General features: G+C 44.0%; 2 protein-coding genes and 1 pseudogene across 2 annotated transcripts; 1 reads left to right on the forward strand and 2 right to left on the reverse strand.

Moving 5' to 3' along the window:
- Positions 1–7,649: 7,649 nt before the first annotated feature.
- LOC119246576 (translation machinery-associated protein 7) lies at positions 7,650–8,188 on the forward strand. The gene has a single exon (XM_037512935.2). The coding sequence runs from the start codon at positions 7,660–7,662 to the stop codon at positions 7,852–7,854; it is 195 nt and encodes a 64-aa protein (XP_037368832.1). The 5' UTR covers positions 7,650–7,659; the 3' UTR covers positions 7,855–8,188.
- A 2,944-nt stretch (positions 8,189–11,132) lies between these two features.
- Positions 11,133–13,563, reverse strand: LOC119246577 (uncharacterized). Its single transcript, XM_037512936.2, has 2 exons — positions 13,262–13,563; positions 11,133–12,657 (listed from the first exon to the last, which is right to left on the reverse strand). The coding sequence occupies exon 2, from the start codon at positions 12,597–12,599 to the stop codon at positions 11,172–11,174; it is 1,428 nt and encodes a 475-aa protein (XP_037368833.1). The 5' UTR covers positions 12,600–12,657; positions 13,262–13,563; the 3' UTR covers positions 11,133–11,171.
- Positions 13,564–19,625: 6,062 nt separating this feature from the next.
- On the reverse strand, positions 19,626–21,616 carry LOC119245553 (protein SDA1 homolog; annotated as a pseudogene).
- Between the last annotated feature and the right edge of the window lie 303 nt (positions 21,617–21,919).

Raw genomic sequence — 21,919 nt, forward strand, 5'->3', positions numbered from 1 at the left:
CTCTTCATTCTTTCCTGTAATTTCCAAATTTCTACATTGCCATGTAATCAACAAATAACCAACATAAATTCATGAGAGAAACAAGAAGACGTCTCCACGGTGGTCTTGGAGGAGACTCACCCAACATGGGAGGTGCTGGGGAGCGAAGACTCCCCAGCCTGCAGCTGCTGGAAGAGAGGGCCAGGTGCCTTTGACAAGGGCTGAAGTGAACACACACCACTGTGCCAGGAAGGATGGAGGGACTTCCATTTTTCTCAGACAACCTGTGGCCCAAAGGAGGGGAGCTTGCTTTCCTTCTGCTATGAACACATATTGCCTGACTGTGCTGCTCTGGCCACGTTGTTGTGGGCACCTGACACGTTTGTTGAAAACTTAGCTGGGAAGCGTGGTTGGGTCATGAAAGTATGCCGTTTGTATAGTCTGACTTTGGGATCGATCTCATTAACCTGATGCCCTGGCATATTCCCTGGCAACATTGAAGGGGGAGATGTTCATGAAAGACTGGTGGCGGAGAAAGACTCTAGGGGTGGTGGTGATGAGGCAAGTGCCCCTTTTGTGTGTTCCAGATGCTCTGGTAGGGGCCTTTAGGAACTTTGGAGAAGCACCTTCATGAAGCCCCCAAGGGACTTTTCTGATGTCCACTTGACTTCCTGCCCTGAGAGGTCCTGCTACTCTCTGATATCTCCCTGAAGTGGACAGTAATACCTTTTACTGGCCATAGATGACTTGCTGTAAAATGCAGGGCCTAAACCAGAAGGTCTCAATGTGCACGTGAGTTGGAGTTGCAGCCACTTGACTTACTGCCCTTCTGCCTTCGTGGCCGGGCTCTCTGATATGCATCAAGGTTAGAAAATGGGGGCTGTGGGACCTCCCTGGTGGTGCAAGGGGTTAGGACGCAGCCTGTGAAGCTATCCACAGCCACCACAGCACGGGTTCGATCCCCAGCCAGGGAGGTGACCCACATGGCACAGCAGACCTCTCCTGGCTCTCCTGCTGCTCCCCTCAGCAGTGTATTTCAGTCCGTCTGCCTGTTTTGTTCCCCGCTCTGTCTCTGGTGAATCCTCTCACACACACCCCCCCCATACCTCTGGCCTGTACCCCAGTTCTTGTATGCATAAATAAATAAATCTAAAAAAAAAAAAAAGAAAATGGGGACTGGAAAGCCTCTAGTTGAGTGTGGCTTTGGGAGGACAGGAACATGCTTGTTTTTTTCAAAGTGAGTGCTCTCTTCCGCTGTCTCCCACATTAGTAGTAAATTCAGTGCTGGAGACCTAAGCAGAGTAAGAACAGGAGCAAGGGAAAGGAAATCAGGAGAGATTGGGTGCCCAGTGCTGGGTGTACTCGTACTTCAAAGCTGAAAGAGCAGGTGAAAGGGGTTTGAGGTGTGTTCATCATCCAGCTCAGCTCACTTAGGTAAGAATCAGAACAGATTCGAGGCAGAAGCTTCTAACTGTGAATAAAGACCGAATTTGCCTAAGGAATTTCCTATGTCACTTCAGTCTTGGGAACCTTCAAGTTCAATGGCAGGCCACTGTCAAGAGTTTTGGTGTAGTGTTATAGAGGGAATCTAGGCATCTCAGAAGCACCAGGAGACTCACAGCTGTCCTTTTATCCTACTACTGCCATCAATTGCATTTTAAATAGATGGGATTGTACTTTAAATAGGGGAGAGAGGTGTGACTTGAGGAAGCAGTTCTCCTTACAAAGGAGGACAATGAAAACGTCAATCATGGAGCAAGCCTTTAAGCTGGGCATTCTCATTACAACACATTACTTTCTTCTTACTTCACATCTAAATCCTCGGGGCCTCCCTGGTGGCACAACCTATGTGTCTTAACCACTGTCTGCAGCCACTGCAGCACAAGTTCGATCCCCAGCCAGGGAGCAACCCACATGGCGCAGCAGACCTCTCCTGGCTCACGCGCTGCTCCCCTCAGCAGTGTACTTCAGTCAGTCTGCCTGTTCTGTTTCTCGCTCTGTCTCTGGTGAATCTTCTCACCCCCCACACCTCTGGCCTATACCCCAGTTCTTGTATGCATAAATAAATAAATCTTTTTTAAAAATCTAAATCCTCTGTCTTTCTTCCCTGAGAAAATATTTCCAGCCCTGTCCACCACCATTCCCTAACAGGACCCATCTGCTTCAAGTAAGCTGCTCACCTTAGTGTCCCCCAATACTCTCACCATATTCACCTACAGACTTTTCTCACTTTCTTCCCATGCCTGACCTGCCCCTCTCTTTTGGAAGACCAGTCTACCCTCCCATTCCTGAACACAAAACCCAGCAGACCTTCCCCTCAGTTCAGTGATATATTTTCATAACTTCATAGGGATTTTCTTTTTCACCTGAACCAGAGATGTTTACACTGCTGTCTCAGGGACTCTGTGAAGTTTTGTGACAGGAAGTATTCCTGCAGGATATATATTGTTCTAAAACTCAGTGGGCCACTTGCAGGCCACTTCCTGTATACATGAAGTGGGCTGGGTGCCCAAGGGACTATTCTTTAATCTCTCAGCTAGGTAATGAAATTGCCAAGCATCCTTCACTTCCTACCATAAAATAAACAGGTTCCCTGGGGTGGGGGTGGGAGAGCCCTGTGAAACACAATGGCTTTTTTTTTGTGAAAAGTGCCTTAAATAATAACCTGGGTGTACCCAGAGTTTATACAGCCCTCAACTTCCAAGAAGTACACCATGCTCTTTAACATCAATACGCACTGTCTTTAGTATATGAACTTGAAATCCATGACCCATTAACAGGAGGACTTGGAGTTGTTTTCACTAATAGCACAAATGTGGCTGCCCTCTACTTTTCAATCTCTTCTGTGACTCCAAGGGCAGCCATTTTTTAGCTAACGTTGGGCAAAACTAATTGAGCTCTAAACACCAGCCAGAAATGCTTCCATCTCTCAAAACTTATAGGTTCGGTCCTCCCTGGTGGTGCAGGCAGTTGAGCACAGGGCTGTGAAGCTGTCTGCAACCTCTGCAGTGCAGGTTCAATCCCCCCCCGCCGAGGAGATACCCACATGGCACGGCTGACCTCTTCTGTCTCGCCCGCTGCTCCCCTCAGCAGTGTATTTCAGTCAGTCTGCCTGTTCTGTTCCCCGCTCTCTCTGGTGAATCCTCTCACCCTCCCTCACATTTGGCCTGTACCCCGGTTCTTGTATAGATAAATAAATCTTTAAAAGGTTCTTCGGGTCCTCAACTGACCCTAGGATTGTGCACTGGACTCTCTGAATTCAAATACTGCAAATCTTCACTCTTCTCATTAATTTGGGTAAATTATTTAATCCGTCTGTGCCTCAATTTATGAGATTGCAATTTCTCTATTCATTTTTTAAATTAAATTTGCTGAAATGAATAATAGTACCTACCACTTAAGATTGTTGTGAGGATTAAAAAAGACAATATATTGAGGGCCTTGAGTTTTGTCAGGTTCATTTTAGCTCTTGCTAGTAATTCTCCAGTGAGGAAATGGAGATGAAATATTATGCCCTGCTGGCTTTGGTTTGTCCTAGAACCTGGTGCCAAGCATTTCACCATCTTCATTTTATTATCAAACTAAATTCCTTGTCAACTATGCAGTACCTCTGGATACTGTGAGATATTTCTGTATCTACCAGTATCTATCACTATATCTATCCATCCATCATTTCTTATTTCAACAGGTCACTAAGCCCTTGAAGAGTTGCCAATCCAGCAAAAGTCTTGAAACAATTTAAAAAGTGATATAACATAAAGAGAAATATGTGATTCCAGTTATATGAATGCCTGGAATGGTCATAGTCATAAAGACGGAAAGTTAAATAATGTCCATCATGGTTTGGGGTACACTGGGAATAAGGAGTTATTGTTTAATTGGTACAGTTTCAGTTTGGGATGATGTAAAAATTCTGGAACTAGATAGTGGCGATGGTTGCACAACAATGTAAATGTAGTTAATGCTACAGAACTGTTGTAAATTGTTAATATGGCCAATTTTATGATATGTGTATTTTCCCACAATTTTAAAATAACCTAAGGCGATAAAAATACCCTCATAGGGCCTCCTTGGTGGCGCAAGGGTTAAGACGCAACCTATGAAGCTATCCGCAGCCACTGCAGCATGAGTTCAATTCCTGGCCAGTCAGGGAGCAACCCACATGGCGTGGCGGGCCTCTCCTGACTCGCCCACTGCTCCCCTCAGCAGTGTATTTCAGTCAGTCTGCCTGTTCTGTTCCCACTCTGTATCTGGTGAATACTGTCACCCCTCCCCCCAACACCTCTGGCCTGTACCACAGCTCTTGTATGCATAAATAAATAAATCTTTTAAAAAATAAAAAAATAAAAATACCCTCACAGGCTAACTTACACAAGTCATCCTGAAAGTAATTTCTAGCCATAATGAATTCAGAATAAGGACAACTAAAGGAACCTGGAGTAGCTAAGGAAAGTTATATAAAACCTTGAGGCACGCTTAGATGAAAAGGTAGAATTTGGAGGAGTGGGGAGAAAATTGTGGGAGCAGAGATCCCGAGATAGTGATGATGACTATGAGCAAAGTAGAGATGAATGTGCTTAGGGGAGCAGTGGTCACCACGGCTGCTTCAGTGGAGTGGGGCTTGACCACAGAGGAACTGGAACAGCAGGCAAATATTTGGGAGCTCTGGGCACTAGAGCTCACTGTAATATTATACAATTTAATTTTTTACTGCTGAAACACGAGCAACATCTGTAGTCTAGTTAACTATAATGATCCAATGAGCCTAGTTTTGATAATACACTATAATTATGTAAGATGTCACCATTAGGGGGAATCTGGGTGATGGGTACAAGGGACCTCTCTGCACTCTTTTTACAACTTCTTGTGAGTCTATAATTATTTCCAAATAAAAATTAGAAAATTAATGTTTGAAAGATCAGTCTGTCAGCTGTGTGTGGGATAGTTTAGAAAGAGACAAAATGGAGACAATCTAGAGAGGTTGGCCTTGGCTAAACAAAACTCAGTCCTGCTGTTCAATCAAGGAGTAAATTTTGAGTTTAGTGGAGGAACAAGATACTATCTTACTAGATGTGGATGTATGATCTTGGGAGTTGAGAGCTGAGAGTGACTTTCTAGTGTGAAAAATAATATACAGAAATCCTGTTTCAATAAAGTTGGGAGGTTAGACTTGAGTTCCCATACAATCAGAAACTACAAGACCCAACATGCTTTGCATCTCTGATGGGAAGTGATGCTTTTTTCTATCACAACGGAAGGAAAAAGCCCTCTTTACCCAACAGGAGCCCCTCCCAAAGCTATATAAATGTGTGCTAGCTTCAATTTTAGGGAAGTGCTATTGTGTCTCACAATGATACTTTGGTTTCCAAATTTCCTTTTTGCTATTTCCAAATACACCCATTTTGTTGGTGAAGTAGCTGATTGCATTTTGTTTGACATCAACACTAGTTAGATATCTAGAGGTGAGCCAGGCCCTGACAGGGCAAACAGAAACTTGCTTATAAAAAGAGACAGTGAGTGATACATCTGCTCAGATGTTGGATCAGTTAACCTAGAACTTATTTTCTAGGAAAACACAATTGAAATATTCCTTGAGATTTTTTAGCCTACAGAGAAAACACTGGACTTGCTACAATGTTCTTCAGCAAGTGAGTTGGCATCTGGCAGTATAATATGCCCATGTAGTCTCAGAAATTCCTCACACACATCATGTTTGCCCAGCCAAAACCATTCAACATCCGAAGTCCACACAAGAAAAAGCTGAATGCCAACGCGTAAAATGTCTCCACTTTTATTCCTTGCATTTCTTTTCAGAAAATAGTTGGTATAGGCAGTGAGTGAAGGGACACGTGTTGGAGGGCATCCTTCCAGATCATCTCTTAACAGGTAGCTTTTCCACTCTCCCTCAGCCCCCCTTCCAGCTGACTAGGATCCTGGATGAGCCACAAGGAGTAAATCCAGCCAGCTGGCTTCAGCTGGTTGCTAGGATACAGGCCAAAAGTGGAGATGGGAGGGTGATGAGAAGGAACTGGAAGTTCTTTTCTCTATTTTCATCTTTCACTTGCTCTTCCTAACATTTACACCATTCCTCTCCATTTCTTTCTGCAGCATTTCATTCCGGGGGACAGGTTCCTGCCTCCACTTAAGTTTGTTTTCTGCTTTGCAGAGCAGCTGGCTTCCTTAATGCTTCCGAGGTAGCTCAATTATGTGGATTGTTTCAGTTTGGGCTGCTGAATTAAACCAGCTGGTCATGAATAGACAGAGGACTTATCACTTACTGGCTGAACTGCTTTAGCTATTAAGGAGTGAGAGAGACAGGCAAATGATTGTTAATATTGCAGAAAATTTAACAAGGAGCCTGCCATGACTTCCTGTTGTATCCTTTAAGGTTCCCCTGGGTGAAAGGAGGGCTTGTGTTTTGCCTTTCTGGCCCTGGGGGTCGAAGTACTGCTTGGGGTGAAGTAAGAAGCATGCCTGGTTGAAGGAAAAGCAGAAAGGGTTGTTTGGAATTTTGGAGAGCAACCTGTGTGCTTCTGGTTTTTGCATATCCCTTCAGAATAGTGTCCTGTGAGGTTTGTCCCAAAGGTATTTGCATGACTTCCTGGGCAGGTATTTGCATTCACCTGGAAGAAGTTGCCAGGGTTCTAATTCTTCTCATTGCTGCTGTGTAATTCCAGTGAAGGGACAGAGTGAGCTGGCCACGCAGAGTGAAGACTTTAATGCTTTCCTTCATCTCATCCAAAACTCTATACCCATGCAGCTGGTGACTGATAAGGGTCCTTCACCCTGACATACATCCGTGCTCCTGAAGAGCTGGACACTCACCCCAAAGCCAGGCTATAGACCAACTGAAACATAATGGCTTTTACTCTCGAACTGTGCTGGGGTTGGGAGTGGTGAAAAGGGTGAACTCCTTGAGCACCTAGTAGCAGCTGACTGTGTCACTTGTCCTGCTCTTGTTCTGAGCTCACATATGGTGAGCTAGGAATGCATGCACCCCTTTGGGGAAGAGGAGTGGCCTCAGAAAAGTTCCACCTGCACCCTCATGAAAGTGCGTGAAGCGCCAGCAAGGCAGAGAGCAGGTTCTCTATGATCTGGGCAGACGGGTAAAGGAGGGGTCCTGGAGCCCTCAGTGGCTTTTTCCAGCTTTTAATGATCTTTCTGCAGCATTTGTCCTGAGGCAACCAGGTGCAGGGCAGGCAGCGGGGCCTGGGGGCCAGGAGGCTGGGAGGCCTCCTAGTCCCCAGAGAATCTTTACTCTTTCTGGGCTGTCTGGCTTCTCTCACGGTCTCTTTGCTGGTCTTTACTGCTTTCCACCCGCACAGTCTCCTCCCGCTTCCCGTCCTCTGCCACGGCCCTTTCATGCGCAGTCTCGGCTCAGGCATGCTCACTCACGCACGCGCTCTCACGCACGCCCATACCATGCTCCCGGTGTTGCCATCAGGCACGCGTGTAAGCCCACAGCTGCCAATCATTGAAACTAATGGCGGGAGGGCCGAAAAAATCTGATCATTCCCATTTACTCTACAGCGCCACTCCATAAGTTCCCAAAGTCCCTACTAGACTAGAGCCTCATAAAAGGGGCACTTGTCCCCTACCCACCAGCCGCCATGAACATCTGCCCCTTCAGTGCTGCCAAGGAATGCATCAAGACATCACTTTAAGAGGGGCGGTGGCGCCATGTCCGGCCGCGAAGGTGGCAAGAAGAAGCCCTTGAAGCAGCCCAAGAAGCAGGCCAAGGAGATGGACGAGGAAGATAAGGCATTCAAGCAGAAGCAGAAAGAGGAGCAGAAGAAACTCGAGGAGCTAAAAGCGAAGGCTGCGGGGAAAGGCCCCCTGGCCACAGGTGGAATTAAGAAATCTGGCAAAAAGTAAGATGTTCCTTGTGCCTGAGGCAATGGTGGTCCTTAATTCCATTCGTATTTCAACATGTGGATTCTCTGCCATAGTATCTTTCGACGCCAATAGCTAGAATGAAGCGTCTTGGAGCCTGTTGTACATTTAAGAATAAACTTTTGTAAAAAAAAAATAATAATAAAATAAGAAGTCATACACTGGCTCATCTTTAGTTCTTCTCACTTAGCCATTTCTACCTTACCTGTGAGGTCAGAGAAAACCCAGTGTAGAATCCTGCCAAAGTGTGCTCATCTTCATCTTTGTTCTATCTTGAATTCTGTACTACCTGGAATTAAACCAACTCATTTGAAATGACAAAAAAAAAAAAAAAAAAAAGACATCACTTTAACTAGATTGATCCCCAAACCAGACTGTACAAAAGGCAAAACCAAAAATGCACATTTTAATCTCAACCTGCTCCCACTACGTGGTCCAGCCACACTTGCCAGCTGTTTTCTTCTTTTGTTTGTTTTTTACCTTTAGATTTGTCAGTCATTACATGTCTACATAACATTGGGGGTATATTTACTCCTCCATATGTGCACATGCTTTAATTTACCCTACACCCAACCTCCTGTACCAACGTCCTACCCCTCCTTTCTCTTATCCCTCCCCCAGCTCCACTCCCTCTGGTAACCTGTACATTTTTCTCTTTTGTTTAAAGACTTATTTATGCATACAAGAGCTGGGGTACAGGCCAGAGATGTGGGGGGTGAGAGGATTCACCAGAGACAGAGTGGGGAACAGAACAGGCAGATTGACTGAAATACACTGCTGAGGGGAGCAGAGGGCGAGACAGGAGAGGTCTGCTGTGCCATGTGGGTTGCTCCCTGGCCGGCCGGGATCGAATTTGTGCTGCGGAGGCTGTGGATTGCTTCATAGTGCAGTGCTTAACCCCTTGCACCACCAGAGAGGCCCTGACCTGTAAATTTTTCATTATGTCTAAGATTTGTTTTTGCTGTATTTTGCCAGTGCGTTTTTTGATTATTTATACCCCACACATAAGTGAAACCATCAGATACCTGTCTTTCACTTTCCAACTTATTTCACCTAATATAATCACCTTGAGGGCCAACCATTTTGTCCCAAAATTCACTATTTCATTTTTTTAAATAACTGGGTAGTATTCCACTGAGAATGCCGTCTACAATGTCTATATCCACTCTGTCTCTGGTGAATCCTCTCACCATCCCCTCCACACCTCCGGCTTACACCCCAGTTCTTGTATGCATAAATAAATAAATCCTTAAAAAAATAGGTGATGTTGAACATGTGCTTGTAGTCCATCTAAATGTCTTCTTTAGAAAAATATCTATTCAGGTCTTTTGCCCATTTAAAAAAAAAAAAAGATTTATTTTATTAATTTATGCACATAAGAGCTGGGGGGTAGGCCATAAGTGCATGGGGGTGAGAGGATTCACCAGAGACAGAGTGTGAGTAGAACATGCAGATCTACTGAAACACACTGCTGAGGGGAGCAGTAGGCTTGACAGGATTGAACTCATGCTGCAGTGGCTGCCTATAACTTCATAGTGCTGAGTCTTAATCCCTTGTGCCACCTGGGAGGCCCTGTTTATAGACCTCTTCCCAGCTAAATTCTTTGTATATAGAAGACATGAGTGTGAGCTAACCTGAAGAACAGAGTCTCGACCACGGGACTTGGTTCTATATATTTGTCAGTCATTGCAATTTTCTAGACAATGTAACTTGACTTTATTTACCAGACTTTGTGAACTCTCTTCCAGCAGCTGCAGGCTGGGGAGTCTTCACTGGGCAAACCCTCAGCACCTCCCATGTTGGGTGAATCTCCTCCAAGACTACCGTGGAGACATCTTCTTGTTTCTCTCATGAATTTATGTTGGTTATTTGTTGATTACATGGCAATGTAGAAATTTGGAAATTACAGGAAAGAATGAAGAGGCAGGACACCATCAGCCATGCTCGATTCCCCCCCACCCCCCCCAGTAACCAATATTAGCATGCTTCTCTCCTCCCCTTTATTTATTGGGGCACATAGTCTAGATCTTACTACCTCAAGATAGTTTCCTGCTTTCCCCCTTAAGTAGCATTTTTCCCAAGCTTTTAAGAATTTTTGTTACCATGAATTTATTTAATTTATATATTTTAAAGATTTATTTATTTATGCATACAAGAGCTGGGATACAGGCCGGACATGCAGACGGTGAGAGATTCACCACACACAGAGTGGGGAGAGAGCAGGCAGATCTATTGAAATACACTGCTGAGGGGAGCCGCGGGCTAGACAGGAGAGGTCTGCTGAGCCATGTGGGTCACCTCCCTGGGCAGGGATTGAACTCGTACTGTAGTGGCTGCGGATAGTTTCATAGTACTGCAACTTAACCCCTTGTGCCACCAGGGAGACCCCTGTTACCATAAATTTAAATAGAACATCATATTCTGTCTTATGTAGGCACTGCCATTTATATAACTCTTAAGATGCGTGAGTCAAACACTTCCATGAAACTTAGTGCTGAAAGAGAAAGTAATTGCAGGTGACAGTGTGTGCAAGCTTACTGTTGGCAAATACTCTTATAACTGCTTCACATGTATTAACTCATCTAATCTTCATACACATCCAGGAGGCAGATATGTTACTATCCCCATGTGATGGGATACAAACTGGAATGCAAGGGAGATGAGTGACTCGGAGGAACAAAGACCTGCTTTGCCAGTCATTGCACTTTTTCATTTGTGCTCATACATCTGTAAACTAGTCAGTCCCGGAATTAAATGCAATTTTTTTTTTTTTTTTTTTTTTTTTTTTGTGGAACCCTCGCTGGCGGCCGGCCGGGAATGAACCAGCGCTGCAGAGGCTGCAGCCCAGTGCTCAACCGCTGCGCCACCAGGGGAGGCCCTTAAATGCAATTATTAAGGCAGTCTTCCATCCACCATGCAATATACAATAATAATTTCCAGTCAAGAGACATGTTCTCAGGCTCCAATACACGTTCTGTGATTGGTTTACACTCTAGACACATGATACCATTTATCAGCCTGAAGTAACGATGATGTTAAAAATCTTATGGGAAAGGGAATAGACAAAGCAAAAGGCATTTTTGCTTCTCTGAAGTGTCATCCTGTATGTGCCATTGTACAGGACCTACTACCTATAAACTTAAAGCTTAAGTAGATGAGAAATTGCCCACTGCAGCACGAGTTCAATCCCCTCCCTTCCCTCAGAACAGCATTTGAAACTCTTCTCTATCCTGACCAAGTACAGATGGTTGCCAGGACCCAGAGTGTCCCCTAGTTCCCTTTCTTTGCTCTGCAGCATCTTAAGAACCTCCCCACTTCCCCTTGTAGACTGCCTGAGATTCGGCCCTTTCCCTGTCAGCCCTTTCCCTGTCGGGACTTTGCATCCCCACCGCTGAAGTACTGATGTGGGTGTGGGCTTTGGTCAAGATCAAAGCCTCCATCCTTTCTTGTGAGCACAATTCCCCACGATGACAGGAGTTGGCGAAATTCTGTCTGGTGAAATTCTTAGCTCTACATTCCCTGATGTCTTGACCCCTGGGGTATCTCTCTGCAGGTCTCTGACCCCAAACGGGTTCCAGGCCTTGCTGGGCACTGCTCTGTCTTCGTTCTTCATCTCCCCACTGGGGCCTCCTTCTCCAGGTTTCCTGAGGAAGAGTCCCCTCCAGTGAAGCCTTCCAGATAGCTGTTCCTGAGAAGGGGGTGCCAGAAATACTGGACCCTCTTTCTTCCTCACTATTCTCAAGTTGAGGCCAGTATTTCTGCCCCACATTCACCCCCATAGTTGTAGCAGAGGACTTGCCCCCCACATGAGTCTGGACCAGGTCTGAGGATGTCAATGATGCCCAAGCTTGTACTGTCAGAGGCCAAGGACTAGTCAAGGGACTTAAGTCCTTTCTAGTCACTCTATCGTGTCTCCTTTTTGGAATCCCTATGTTTTCCCCGCTGTTAGCCAATAAATCCTGCCCCAGAGTTGCAGCTGAGTAGGGAACACCAGCCTGTGCACTCTGCTGGGAGGGAGTAGCTGAAGGTTGATCCTCCTCACCCTCGGGCTTCTTGCTTTTATGCTCAATATTGACTCCACTGTTGGCAGAAGGTGCAGACTCCACTAAGGTGGTCAGGGCCTGAGCTGGGTTTGTGTAAGTTACCCAAACCTGCACTGTCAGAGGCCAAGGGCTGACCATGACCTTTTTGTCATTTATGTTTCTCCCAGCAGGGCTGCTTTTCTCTCCTTCCTTTATCACCCCGCTGGCTGCCAGAGAGGCCCCAAGAGGGCCCCGAATTAGACTTGCTGCTGGCAACAGGGCATCAGCTGGCTCCTTCCAAGGCAGAGTGAGAATTGCTGTCTTCTCTTGCTCACCATTCCCCAACTTCTCCTTATTCTGTCCCACGTTGACTCCAGTATGAGCGAATGGCAAAACTCCCGGGACACAATTCTGACCCAGAACTGGGGCTGCGGAAGATGCCCGCGTCTGTAGCGTCAGAGGCCAAGGAAGATAAACATTCTTATTTTCCTTCCGATTCCTCCCTTTCCAGATATTTTTCTTCCCTGTGCTCCCCGCACATCCAGCCCCCTGCCAAGCAGCATGAACACGGTCCGGAGCTGCATCTGGCCATGGTGTGTGATTTGCCTCTGCAGGCAGGGCTGCTAGTGATGCCGTGGTATCTGGATATGTGTCACTTGCCTGGATCGTCAGATCCTCCATCTGATCTAAAACGTCTTTTTCCATGATTCTCCTTCCTCCAACTTTTGTTTGCTTTTGTTTCTGAATCAGGCAAAGTGTTTACCTGGAGCAGAGGAAAGAGAAACAACCCAAGAGGGAAATTTGAGTTATAATCAAAGTTACCCAAAAAAGAGCCTTCTAGAAGGAGAGTATCAAGTATCTGGTCTAGGGGCTGAAACAATTTGGAAACAGAGCAGAGGGAGGAAGCCGGCAAGGTGAAGGTATCAGACATCTGTTGTCACCAGCAGCTGCGTCACAATGCAGTGCTGGAATCTTCCACAAAATGCTCTAATCCAAGTACGGAACATCTACCAGAGGCCCTGGCTATTTTCCAAATACTGATGGACAGCACAATTGTCAGTATTCACCAGCTTTTGATATCAGCACCATTGTCTTTAAAAAGCAGAGAGCAACAGTGGAAAGCTATGTCCTACAGGGATATTTCATTAACTATTCCCATTTGTGTCAAAGGGGTAAAGAGACAAGGGTTCATGGTCAAGTTGAGGCTTTAGTATAGTTGTTACCTTTTGATGCCTCAGATATCAGCCCCAGGCAACCAAACCATAGGTGAGAAATCTGTGGCTAAGCCTATAAAATCACAGCAAGAAAGAGTCATGAAAGTCAGCCTGCCCAGGTGCCCCTGGGTGCCAGTCTGTACAGACACTTACCTAGTTGTCCAAGAAATGCTCAGTCAGTCTCTTCTCTTCTCAAGCTCTCGCTTTTTGATACACACCAAAGACCCAGAGGCTCTACGTAATTTGGTAACACAGCATTATCAAGTGAAGAGGTTCTGTTTGGTTCAGCACAGTGTAATCATTTAGGTCTCCCTAACTCATTTTCAATTCTTTGCAAGTTGAAAATCCAGGTCTGTGCCAGAGACCTCATTCTATTAGCCAGCACAAACTATTCTTCATGCATTCTAGAAAAGTAGAGTTATAGAGATAGTTCCTATTTCCCAAGTTCATAAATGATCCTGTCCTGTTGTAAATTTGAATCCTTTTTAAAGCTTTCTACGGTACTGTGTAAATGTGTAACATAATCTTGAAATGGACTATTTACATAATATCCTTTCTCTCTAACCAAATCATTTTTATTGCACTTTTGGCCGGAAAAGAAAAGAAAGAAAAAAAAAAGAAATCAAGGAGGGATCAAACTCCCTTTCTCCAGTTATGACTGACACAGAGAGTTCAATGAGGTCCCTGTGTTGTTTTTTTTTTTTTAAATAAGAAAATGTAGCCACACAATGGAGCAAAGCAAGACCTGGCATTGACATAGTAGGGTTAGAAATGGAAAACTTGTTTGCATTTTTAACCTGGAACATGTTTTTATCTAGGACAAGAGGTGCAACAGTTACCGTGTGAATGTGGTGTTCCCAGTGGACATAGAGGGCAGGCCTTCTGGACCTTCTCTTGGGTGCCACCAAAAGCCACAAACTATTTTTTTTAAAAGATTTATTTGTTTATTTATACAAGCTCTGGGTACAGTCAGAAGTGCGGGAGGGTGAGAGAATTCACCAGAGCCAGAGCAGGGAGCAGAACAGGCAGACTGAAGAAATACACTGCTGAGGGGAGCAGCGGGTGGGGCAGGAAAGGTCTGCGCACCATGTGGGTCCCTTGTCGGTAGCTGGGGATTGAACCGGCGCTGCAGAGGCTGCGGGCAGCTTTGCAGCCCAGTGCTCAACCACTGCGCCACCAGGGGAGGCCCCACAAACTATATTTGCACAAACAATATTCTCACCAATCCTCTTTCCCCTGCTCCCAGTGTAAGATTAAAGATAGAGAAATCACACAGCAACATTTACATATTTTCATTATTTAGCATAGTTCCTGCTTTTTAAACATCTTCCTTGATGCAATGGGTGTCCTTTTTCACTGTTTGGTATAGGCGTTAAAGTAGTTGCAGTGCGAAGACTTAACTTGTGACAAACGCAGAGGTTATCACTAAATGAAAGCCAGCTGGCTGACTGCCAAGAAGCCACTAAAGGTAAAATTTACCTTGTTCAATGCGGTGGAGTTCAAGGTCAGGTCCCCACACTGAGAGTGCTGCATGTACATTAACCAAGCCCACAGAGCCAGGTCTCTACCTCTGTTTATATCTCTATTGTCTCCATTCAGATCCACACCCATGTTCCTAACTTTATCTATATCTACATACGATATGCTGCCGCCTGGAAACGAAGTGGAGGATGATGCCTCCTTTAGGCTCCTCAGATTTCCCTCTGGTGTGTTCACCCTTTGTTTTATACAGATCCATTTTTCCATTGAACTAGTATTTGCTGGCACTGCAATGTGCCAAGCATGAGGTTACGTGCAGGGGAGTATACACACTTAAGTTTCAGGTTACTTAATTGTAATCAAAATACATTATGGTTTCTCTGAGGTGACTACCTTGACACATACAATCACAGACACTCTCTCGATTGATTCTCAGACAGTTAATGGCTTTCCGTGTGTGGGAGTTCTATGAATGTATTACCTTTTTGCCTGGTTATTGAGACCTCCACACTCTTTGGCACCCTGAACTTGCAATAATCTTTTTTGGCTTTTGGGTAGGAAATCACTCCTGACTTTACCACCATCCTTCCGCATTCTCTTATCACCACTTCCTTTCCAATTTTTCAGTTAAGGAGTAATAACTGTTTGATGCCCATGTGTTTTTTTACCAAGAGTCCAATTTACATGGACTGTGGATAGGAACTGGCCTATGTTCCTATCCCATGTGGATAGGAACTCTCCTTTGACAGGCAGGGTCCTTTGAGGGGCAAATATTTGAAATCATGTACTGAGAGGGTTGGGAACCTGGAAAAACAGTGCATGTCATTTAGGATTGTTTCATGATCTCACTTATAGGAGGAATATAGGGGCCCCAAATAAGGGATCAAGGAAAAAATAATACAATAAAAAAAATTAGCAGGCAACGATAAATCAGAGACATTCTGCAGGAGAAGGGGAGGGAGAGGGATCAAAACAAGGGAGGGAAGAGCACAAGGGACTATGGATGCTGCACAGGTGAACTGGTGGTGGGTATTCTATGGAGACCACACCTGAGAGGAGAAAGGAAACATTGTACAAAATGAACAATGATGTAAAATATATATAAATAAATAAATCATATAAAAATAACAAAAAAAAAAAAAGGAAAGTGACCCAAAACACCTCCAAACAAGCTTGAGCCAACTTCATGCACAGCTTCCTTCAGAATACAAATTCTTTTACTAGGAGCCATCAGAGATATCCCTCTAGGTTAAGTTTCTGTTTTCAGGCTCTTACTGGACCCTGAGCCTTGGGCCTACAGTGTCACAATCCCTAATCCAAGAGCGGAATTCGCTTCCCTGGTGGAGTAATGGAAGTCCCTAACTTAAGTCTCGGTACAAATTGGCCTGACACAGGCCATATGTCCATCATTGAACCAACTGTGGATGGAATAGTCAAATGCTAACTTCAAATTTAAGAGGGAAGCTGGAAAGTATATTAGACATGGTTGAGGAAACAGGAAAGGTAACGATGCATGGAGAAGTGAAAAAAAAGCCTAAAGCAATTCCTGAGTAGGAATTTAGGAACACAATTTTCTTTTCTTTTTTTTTTTAAAGATTTATTTATTTATGCATACAAGAACTGGGGTACAGGCCAGAGGTGCAGGGGGTGAGAGGATTCACCAGAGACAGAGTGGGGAACAGGACAGGCAGATCGATGGAAATACACTGCTGAGGGGAGCAGTGGGCGAGTCAGGAGAGGTCTGCTGAGCCATGTGGGTTGCTCCCTGGCTGGGGATCGAACTCGTGCTGCAGTGGCTGAGGATAGCTTCATAGGTTGTGTCTTAACCCCTTGCGCCACCAGGGAGGCCCAACTACTCTCTGACTTTTTGATTAATGCCATATTAATGGTTATGAAATGGTATCTCACTGTAGTTTTGCCTTGCATTTCCCTAATGACTAAAGTAAGCATAGCTTCATATGTTTACTGGCCATTTCTATGGCTTCTTAGGAGAAATATCTATCCAATTCCTTAACCAATTTTTATTTTTATTTTTTTAAACTAAAACATAGCTTGTAGTGGGCAAAGAAAATATGGCACAACCTTAAATTCAATCATAACTCTTTTATGTAAAAATATTTAAAAAATATTAAAAACAGGGTCTCCTCGGTGGTGCAGTGGGTTGAGCGCTGCGCTGTGAAGCTGTCCGCAGCCTCTGCAGCGCCGGTTCAATCCCGGCCGGCCGGCGAGGGTCCCACATGGCGCAGCAGACCTCTCCTGTCTTGCCCGCTGCTCCCCTCAGCAGTGTATTACCTCAGTCTGCCTGTTCTGCTCCCTGCTCTGTCTCTGGTGAATTCTCTCACCCTCCCGTGCCTCTGACTGTACCCCAGTTCTTGTATAAATACATAAATCTTAAAAAAAATTAAAAACAGTATCAAATCAATGCCTGTGTAATAATAGACTAAACACTACAGAAGATCTTATGATGGGAAGCCACAGTCTCCTGCTCTCTCCCCTTCCCCCAGGTCCACATACCATAGACAACATTTTAACAGTTTGAATTTAAGTTTTCTGGCTACCATCTTAGCTACAGGTCCGAGCTTGCGCACTGAAGACCAGCATGCCATATCTTGCCCAGAGATGCATTTTGTTTAATTTGCATGGTGTTTTTTTCCATAGTTAACAGTAAATGACTGTTAACATTTTAAAATCATAAGACATTATAAAGCTGAATTTCCAACCTTTTTGAGAAATTGCAACCTACGTTATGTGATCTGAGCTGGATAGTAGCTGCAGTATCTAATTCCCTGCAGTGCCTACCTTATCAGGTGTGAACATTTGCAACCTGCCTGGGATTTCCAGACATTGGAGTTTGAATTTGTAACCTATATTTTACTTCTTTGTTACCAAAAACAAATTTTCCTATCAGCAACATGGGCATCACCTGGGCACTTCTCAGACATGCAGAATCTTGGGCTCTATTTCAGACCTGCTGAAGCAGTGAACTCTAAGAAACATTCATGTTTGCATTAAACTCTTCCTGAGAAACCTTGAAGTTGCCTCTGACATATCCTCACATGAGGCCAGTGCCAATCAATTGTTAAATCTCAAGGTCTTCATAATGAATTCCCAGAAATCTGGGGTGTCTCGAGAAAAGTCACAGTTTCATTAAAATAAAACTGAACTTGAACTCAGAAAGTAAACAGAAGTTCATAGAAAGGAAACAGAAAATTGGTTTAGAAGCTGCTTTCTAATTCTGAAGGGGTAAGAGAATAATTACCTTTCGCTCTAATTTGAAGTACATAGAGCAATTTTCTCATCTATCACAATATTATCTAATAAATCTGAGGCAAGAGGCACCAAACTATTTCCAAACATAACAACTTGCTAACAGAGAGACTGTCCACAGCTCTTGTGTCCCCTGAAATCAAGCCTGCCTATGGCAAGGAGACCAACTCAAGACACAAAATAGCAGAGTACAGTTTAATAAGGTCAGAAACTCCCCCACTCCTTGCACAGCAGGCAGTTTTGGGAGGATGAAATAGACAAAGGAATGGATAAAGCTGCCTTGGGGACAAGGCCATAAAACTGACCACCATGACCAGAAACACCGGGTCAGCTCCAGGAATGCAGAAGCCTCACCCCGGTATTTTCCCCACAACACAAAAGTACCCTTTTGACATTAGAAACCTTATACTCAGACAAGGCGAACAGTGGGCTAAACATATTACAGGGTAGGGAAAGGCTGAAGAAACCAATCAGATTTCCTTTTCCTCTATGGACAAACAGGTAGCCAAATGATGGAGTAAAGATACTCCAAGTTATATAGCATCTACACCAAAGGTGATTTAAAAAGTGAGGCCTAATGGGCCTCCTCTGGTGGCGCAGTGGTTGAGCGCTGGGCTGCGAAGCTGCCCGCAGCCTCTGCAGCACCGGTTCGATCACTGGCCACCAGCAAGGGTCCCACATGGCAGACCTCTCCTGCCTCCTGCTGCTCCCCTCAGCAGTGTACTTTGTCAGTCTGCCTGTTCTGGTCCCCACTCTGGCTCTGGTGAATTCTCTCACCCTCCCGTACTTCTGACTGTACCCAGTGCTTGTATAAATAAATAAATAAATAAATCTTAAAAAAAAAAATGAGGCCTAAGCCTAGAAGCTATAACTGACATTTAAAAAAGACTTAAACTTTTAGATAAACTGAAAGGGCTAGATTGTCTATCCAAAATCTGTTTGTTTTTTTTTTGTTTGTTTGTTTGTTTTATTTATTTTTAGTTTTTTTTTAAAGGCATGTATTATTTATTTATTTGTTTGTTTGTTTTGTTTTGTTTGTTTATACAAGCACTGGGTAGTCAGAAGTGGTGGAGGGTGAGAGAATTCACCAGAGCCAGAGCGGGGAGCAGAGCAGGCAGAAGGACCAAAGTACACTGCTGAGGGGAGCAGCAGGCGGCAGGAGAGGTCTGCGCGCCATGTGGGACCCTCCTCCGGTGGCCGGGGAGCAGCCGGGGATCGAACCGGCGCTGGAGAGGCCGCGGGCAGCTTCGCAACCCAGCGCTCAACCGCTGCGCCACTGGGGAGGCCCCCAAAATCTGTTTTCAGCAAGTAAGCCTACTTATACATTGAGTAAGCGTTCAGTATACATTGATACACATTTATATTTGAATATACATTTATTTTCCCCAGTAGTTCCCTAACATTGGTCTGTTTAGTTTGAAGAGAATATATAATTCCCATCCCCTGCAGAGTTAGGCTGTAAGTTCCCCACACCCCATAGAAATGGGGACCTATCTTCACTAGAGAATCCTATACCTGCACTGCTTGGGGCATGTATGTCCCCCCCCTCCCCCCATGCTCCAAAAGGCTGTGAATGTCTAGGCTCTCAGTCTTTTTGCATGAATGCTAAGGAAAGATGATTTTACAACACTCCTATTAACATTTCAAATAATCCCACCACTACACATGTCCAAAATAAAAACACCAAAATGCTAGCCAGTTTCCTGTGGTTTTCACAATGTAGTGCTTCTGGACTTTTTAATGTCAACAAACATTCTTGATTTACTAATTTTCAGAGTAAAAACACGAATTTAGCATTTTTCTTGGAATGGTAAACTTGCTTACAATTTACTTCATTTTTTTTCTTCTTTGCCAAAAGTGCATCTTGTGGTGCCAGCTGCTTTTCTCAGAAGGAACATTTATTTTTTGACCCAACATTAAGGCTGTACTTCATCATCCTAAAGTTTTTCTGTTTTTCCTTCTCTTTATTTGTGGAACAGGAATATGGATTCACTTTCATTTTCTTCCTCATAAATTCTTTTTGGTCTGTCTTCGGAGCCATCACTGTTGCCGTTGCTAGACTGAACTCCTTGTCAGATTTTGAGTTTTGATAAAGGGGTTCAATGTCCCCGAGAGGCAGTAAATCACCCCTGTGCTCCTGTTCTGTCAATATATTGATAGAATAAATTCGCTGTCAATTTCAATATATTTCCTCTTTTACAAAGCTTTCCTAGGGGCAGCACCAAGTTGTTTCCTCATTTGGGCCATGTGGATTTTCTAAGTCTTTCTGAGTTAAACCTCAGTTAATTCTCATGTTTAGAGCTTTGGCTGTCCTCTCCACCATGGGTGTGTTGTTCAGCTTCTTGGAGATTTCTTGCTTCTTGGAGATTTCTTCATTGGAGGAGAAGTGCATGTCAACTCACCATCTCCATTTGCTTCCTTGCCGAGACTGGTGCTTTCCCACCCATCTTCAGCATTTCAGCATTCCTTTCTTCTTTTTCAAGTTTCAGAATTTTCTGCTCCTAGAAAATCTTTTGCATCTAATTTGCACTCTTGCATCTATGGAAGCCTCGGTAGGCTTACCCTAGAATTTCTTCTGTAACATCTGAGGAGTCAGTGTTGGGAAGAACTGAATCAAAGTTCTAGCAGACACCATCACATTAGAAAAGCTCTTCAGTCATGGCTGAAGGACATCAAGCTGTTATCTTTTTTTTTTATAGCATCCATCCCTACTGTCATGACTTTCTCCGTTCTTGATGCTCACAAAATGTTTGGCCACAGTCATGAGGAAAGACAGCATCATCTCAGGATTCTAAGTGAGATGCTCTGAGATGCTTGTGCAGCAAACAGAAGGATCTTTTTTACTTATCTTTGGTGGACTGCAGACACCTTTGTACAAACAGAAGTTAAAGAAAAAAAGTTCAGGACTTCCCACCAATGTAGCCATGAGGTTCATAAGCAAAAATCATCTTCATTTCAAATCTCTTTAGAACTCTGTAGCTGCTTTAGTAGTTTTTCTGAAAAATCTTAGAGGGCGTGAGTCAAGTGAATAGTTGAAAAATTAAGCAACTGCTTTTTTCTTCTTTTGTTTGCTGAGCACGTTCATAGCCTTTCCCAACTTTTCCTTGTTGGAGCTTTACTTCCCTGTGGTATACTGCACTAGCTGGTCTCTTGCTGTTGGCCCTTCATTTGCAAATTCTGATTTAATGTCCTGTTTCCCCTCTTCATCTTTCCCAATGCAGAGAGTCAAAGCAGCATCTGATATCTTGGAGACCTTCAAGAAACATGCAGTTGCGATCACATTGACAGTTTTGTCATCATTATAGATGTTTCTTCCATAGTATCCAGTCATCACATCCAAAAGATATATTGGCTGCAGTCCCATTCTGTCTCCTAACATGGTGTACCTGAAATTCTGTAATACTCTATTCATTTTACTGTTCTTGAGTTTTGAATTTATATTCTTGATTCCAGTCACAATATGTGAATATAGTCTTTCACAAAATCATGGTAATGCAGAAGTTTAAAGAAGAGTTGTAACAAACTTGATGAATTCATGAGATTCTTATTTCTCAGCAAGATCAAAGCTTTGTAAAATGCCATTTGAAGATCTGGATCCAACACAGTATGATTGTAAGAGAGATCTTTCATCTCTTGAGGAAAGTTATTTATATGTTCTGGGTAACAGGGACCAATCTGTGCCATAAATATCACCAGCTCTGCCGTCTCCTTGCTTGGTTTATTTGGTTGTAATTTGAAAATCTCCACATTGGATTTTTAGTGATTGTAGGTAGGTAGGTCCCGTTAATTATTAAAGACTGATTTAGGTTTACTTTTATTAGCATTATGTAATTTTTTTATCATTTGTGTCTGACACATGTCTTATTAGATTCATACCTCAAGTTTTCTTTTTTCTTAAGTGATTATGAATGTTGTTGTAATTTTATTTTTTTTAAAGATTCATCCATTTATGCGTACAAGAACTGGGGTACAGGCCAGAGGTGTGGGGGTGAGAGGATTCACCAGAGACAGAGTGGGGAACAGAACAGGCAGATTGACTGAAATACACTGCTGAGGGGAGCAGTG

This window comes from Talpa occidentalis, unplaced genomic scaffold (genome assembly GCF_014898055.3).
Source record: "Talpa occidentalis isolate TD23 unplaced genomic scaffold, MPIMG_talOcc4v2.1 talOcc4.15, whole genome shotgun sequence".
NCBI lineage: Eukaryota > Metazoa > Chordata > Mammalia > Eulipotyphla > Talpidae > Talpa > Talpa occidentalis.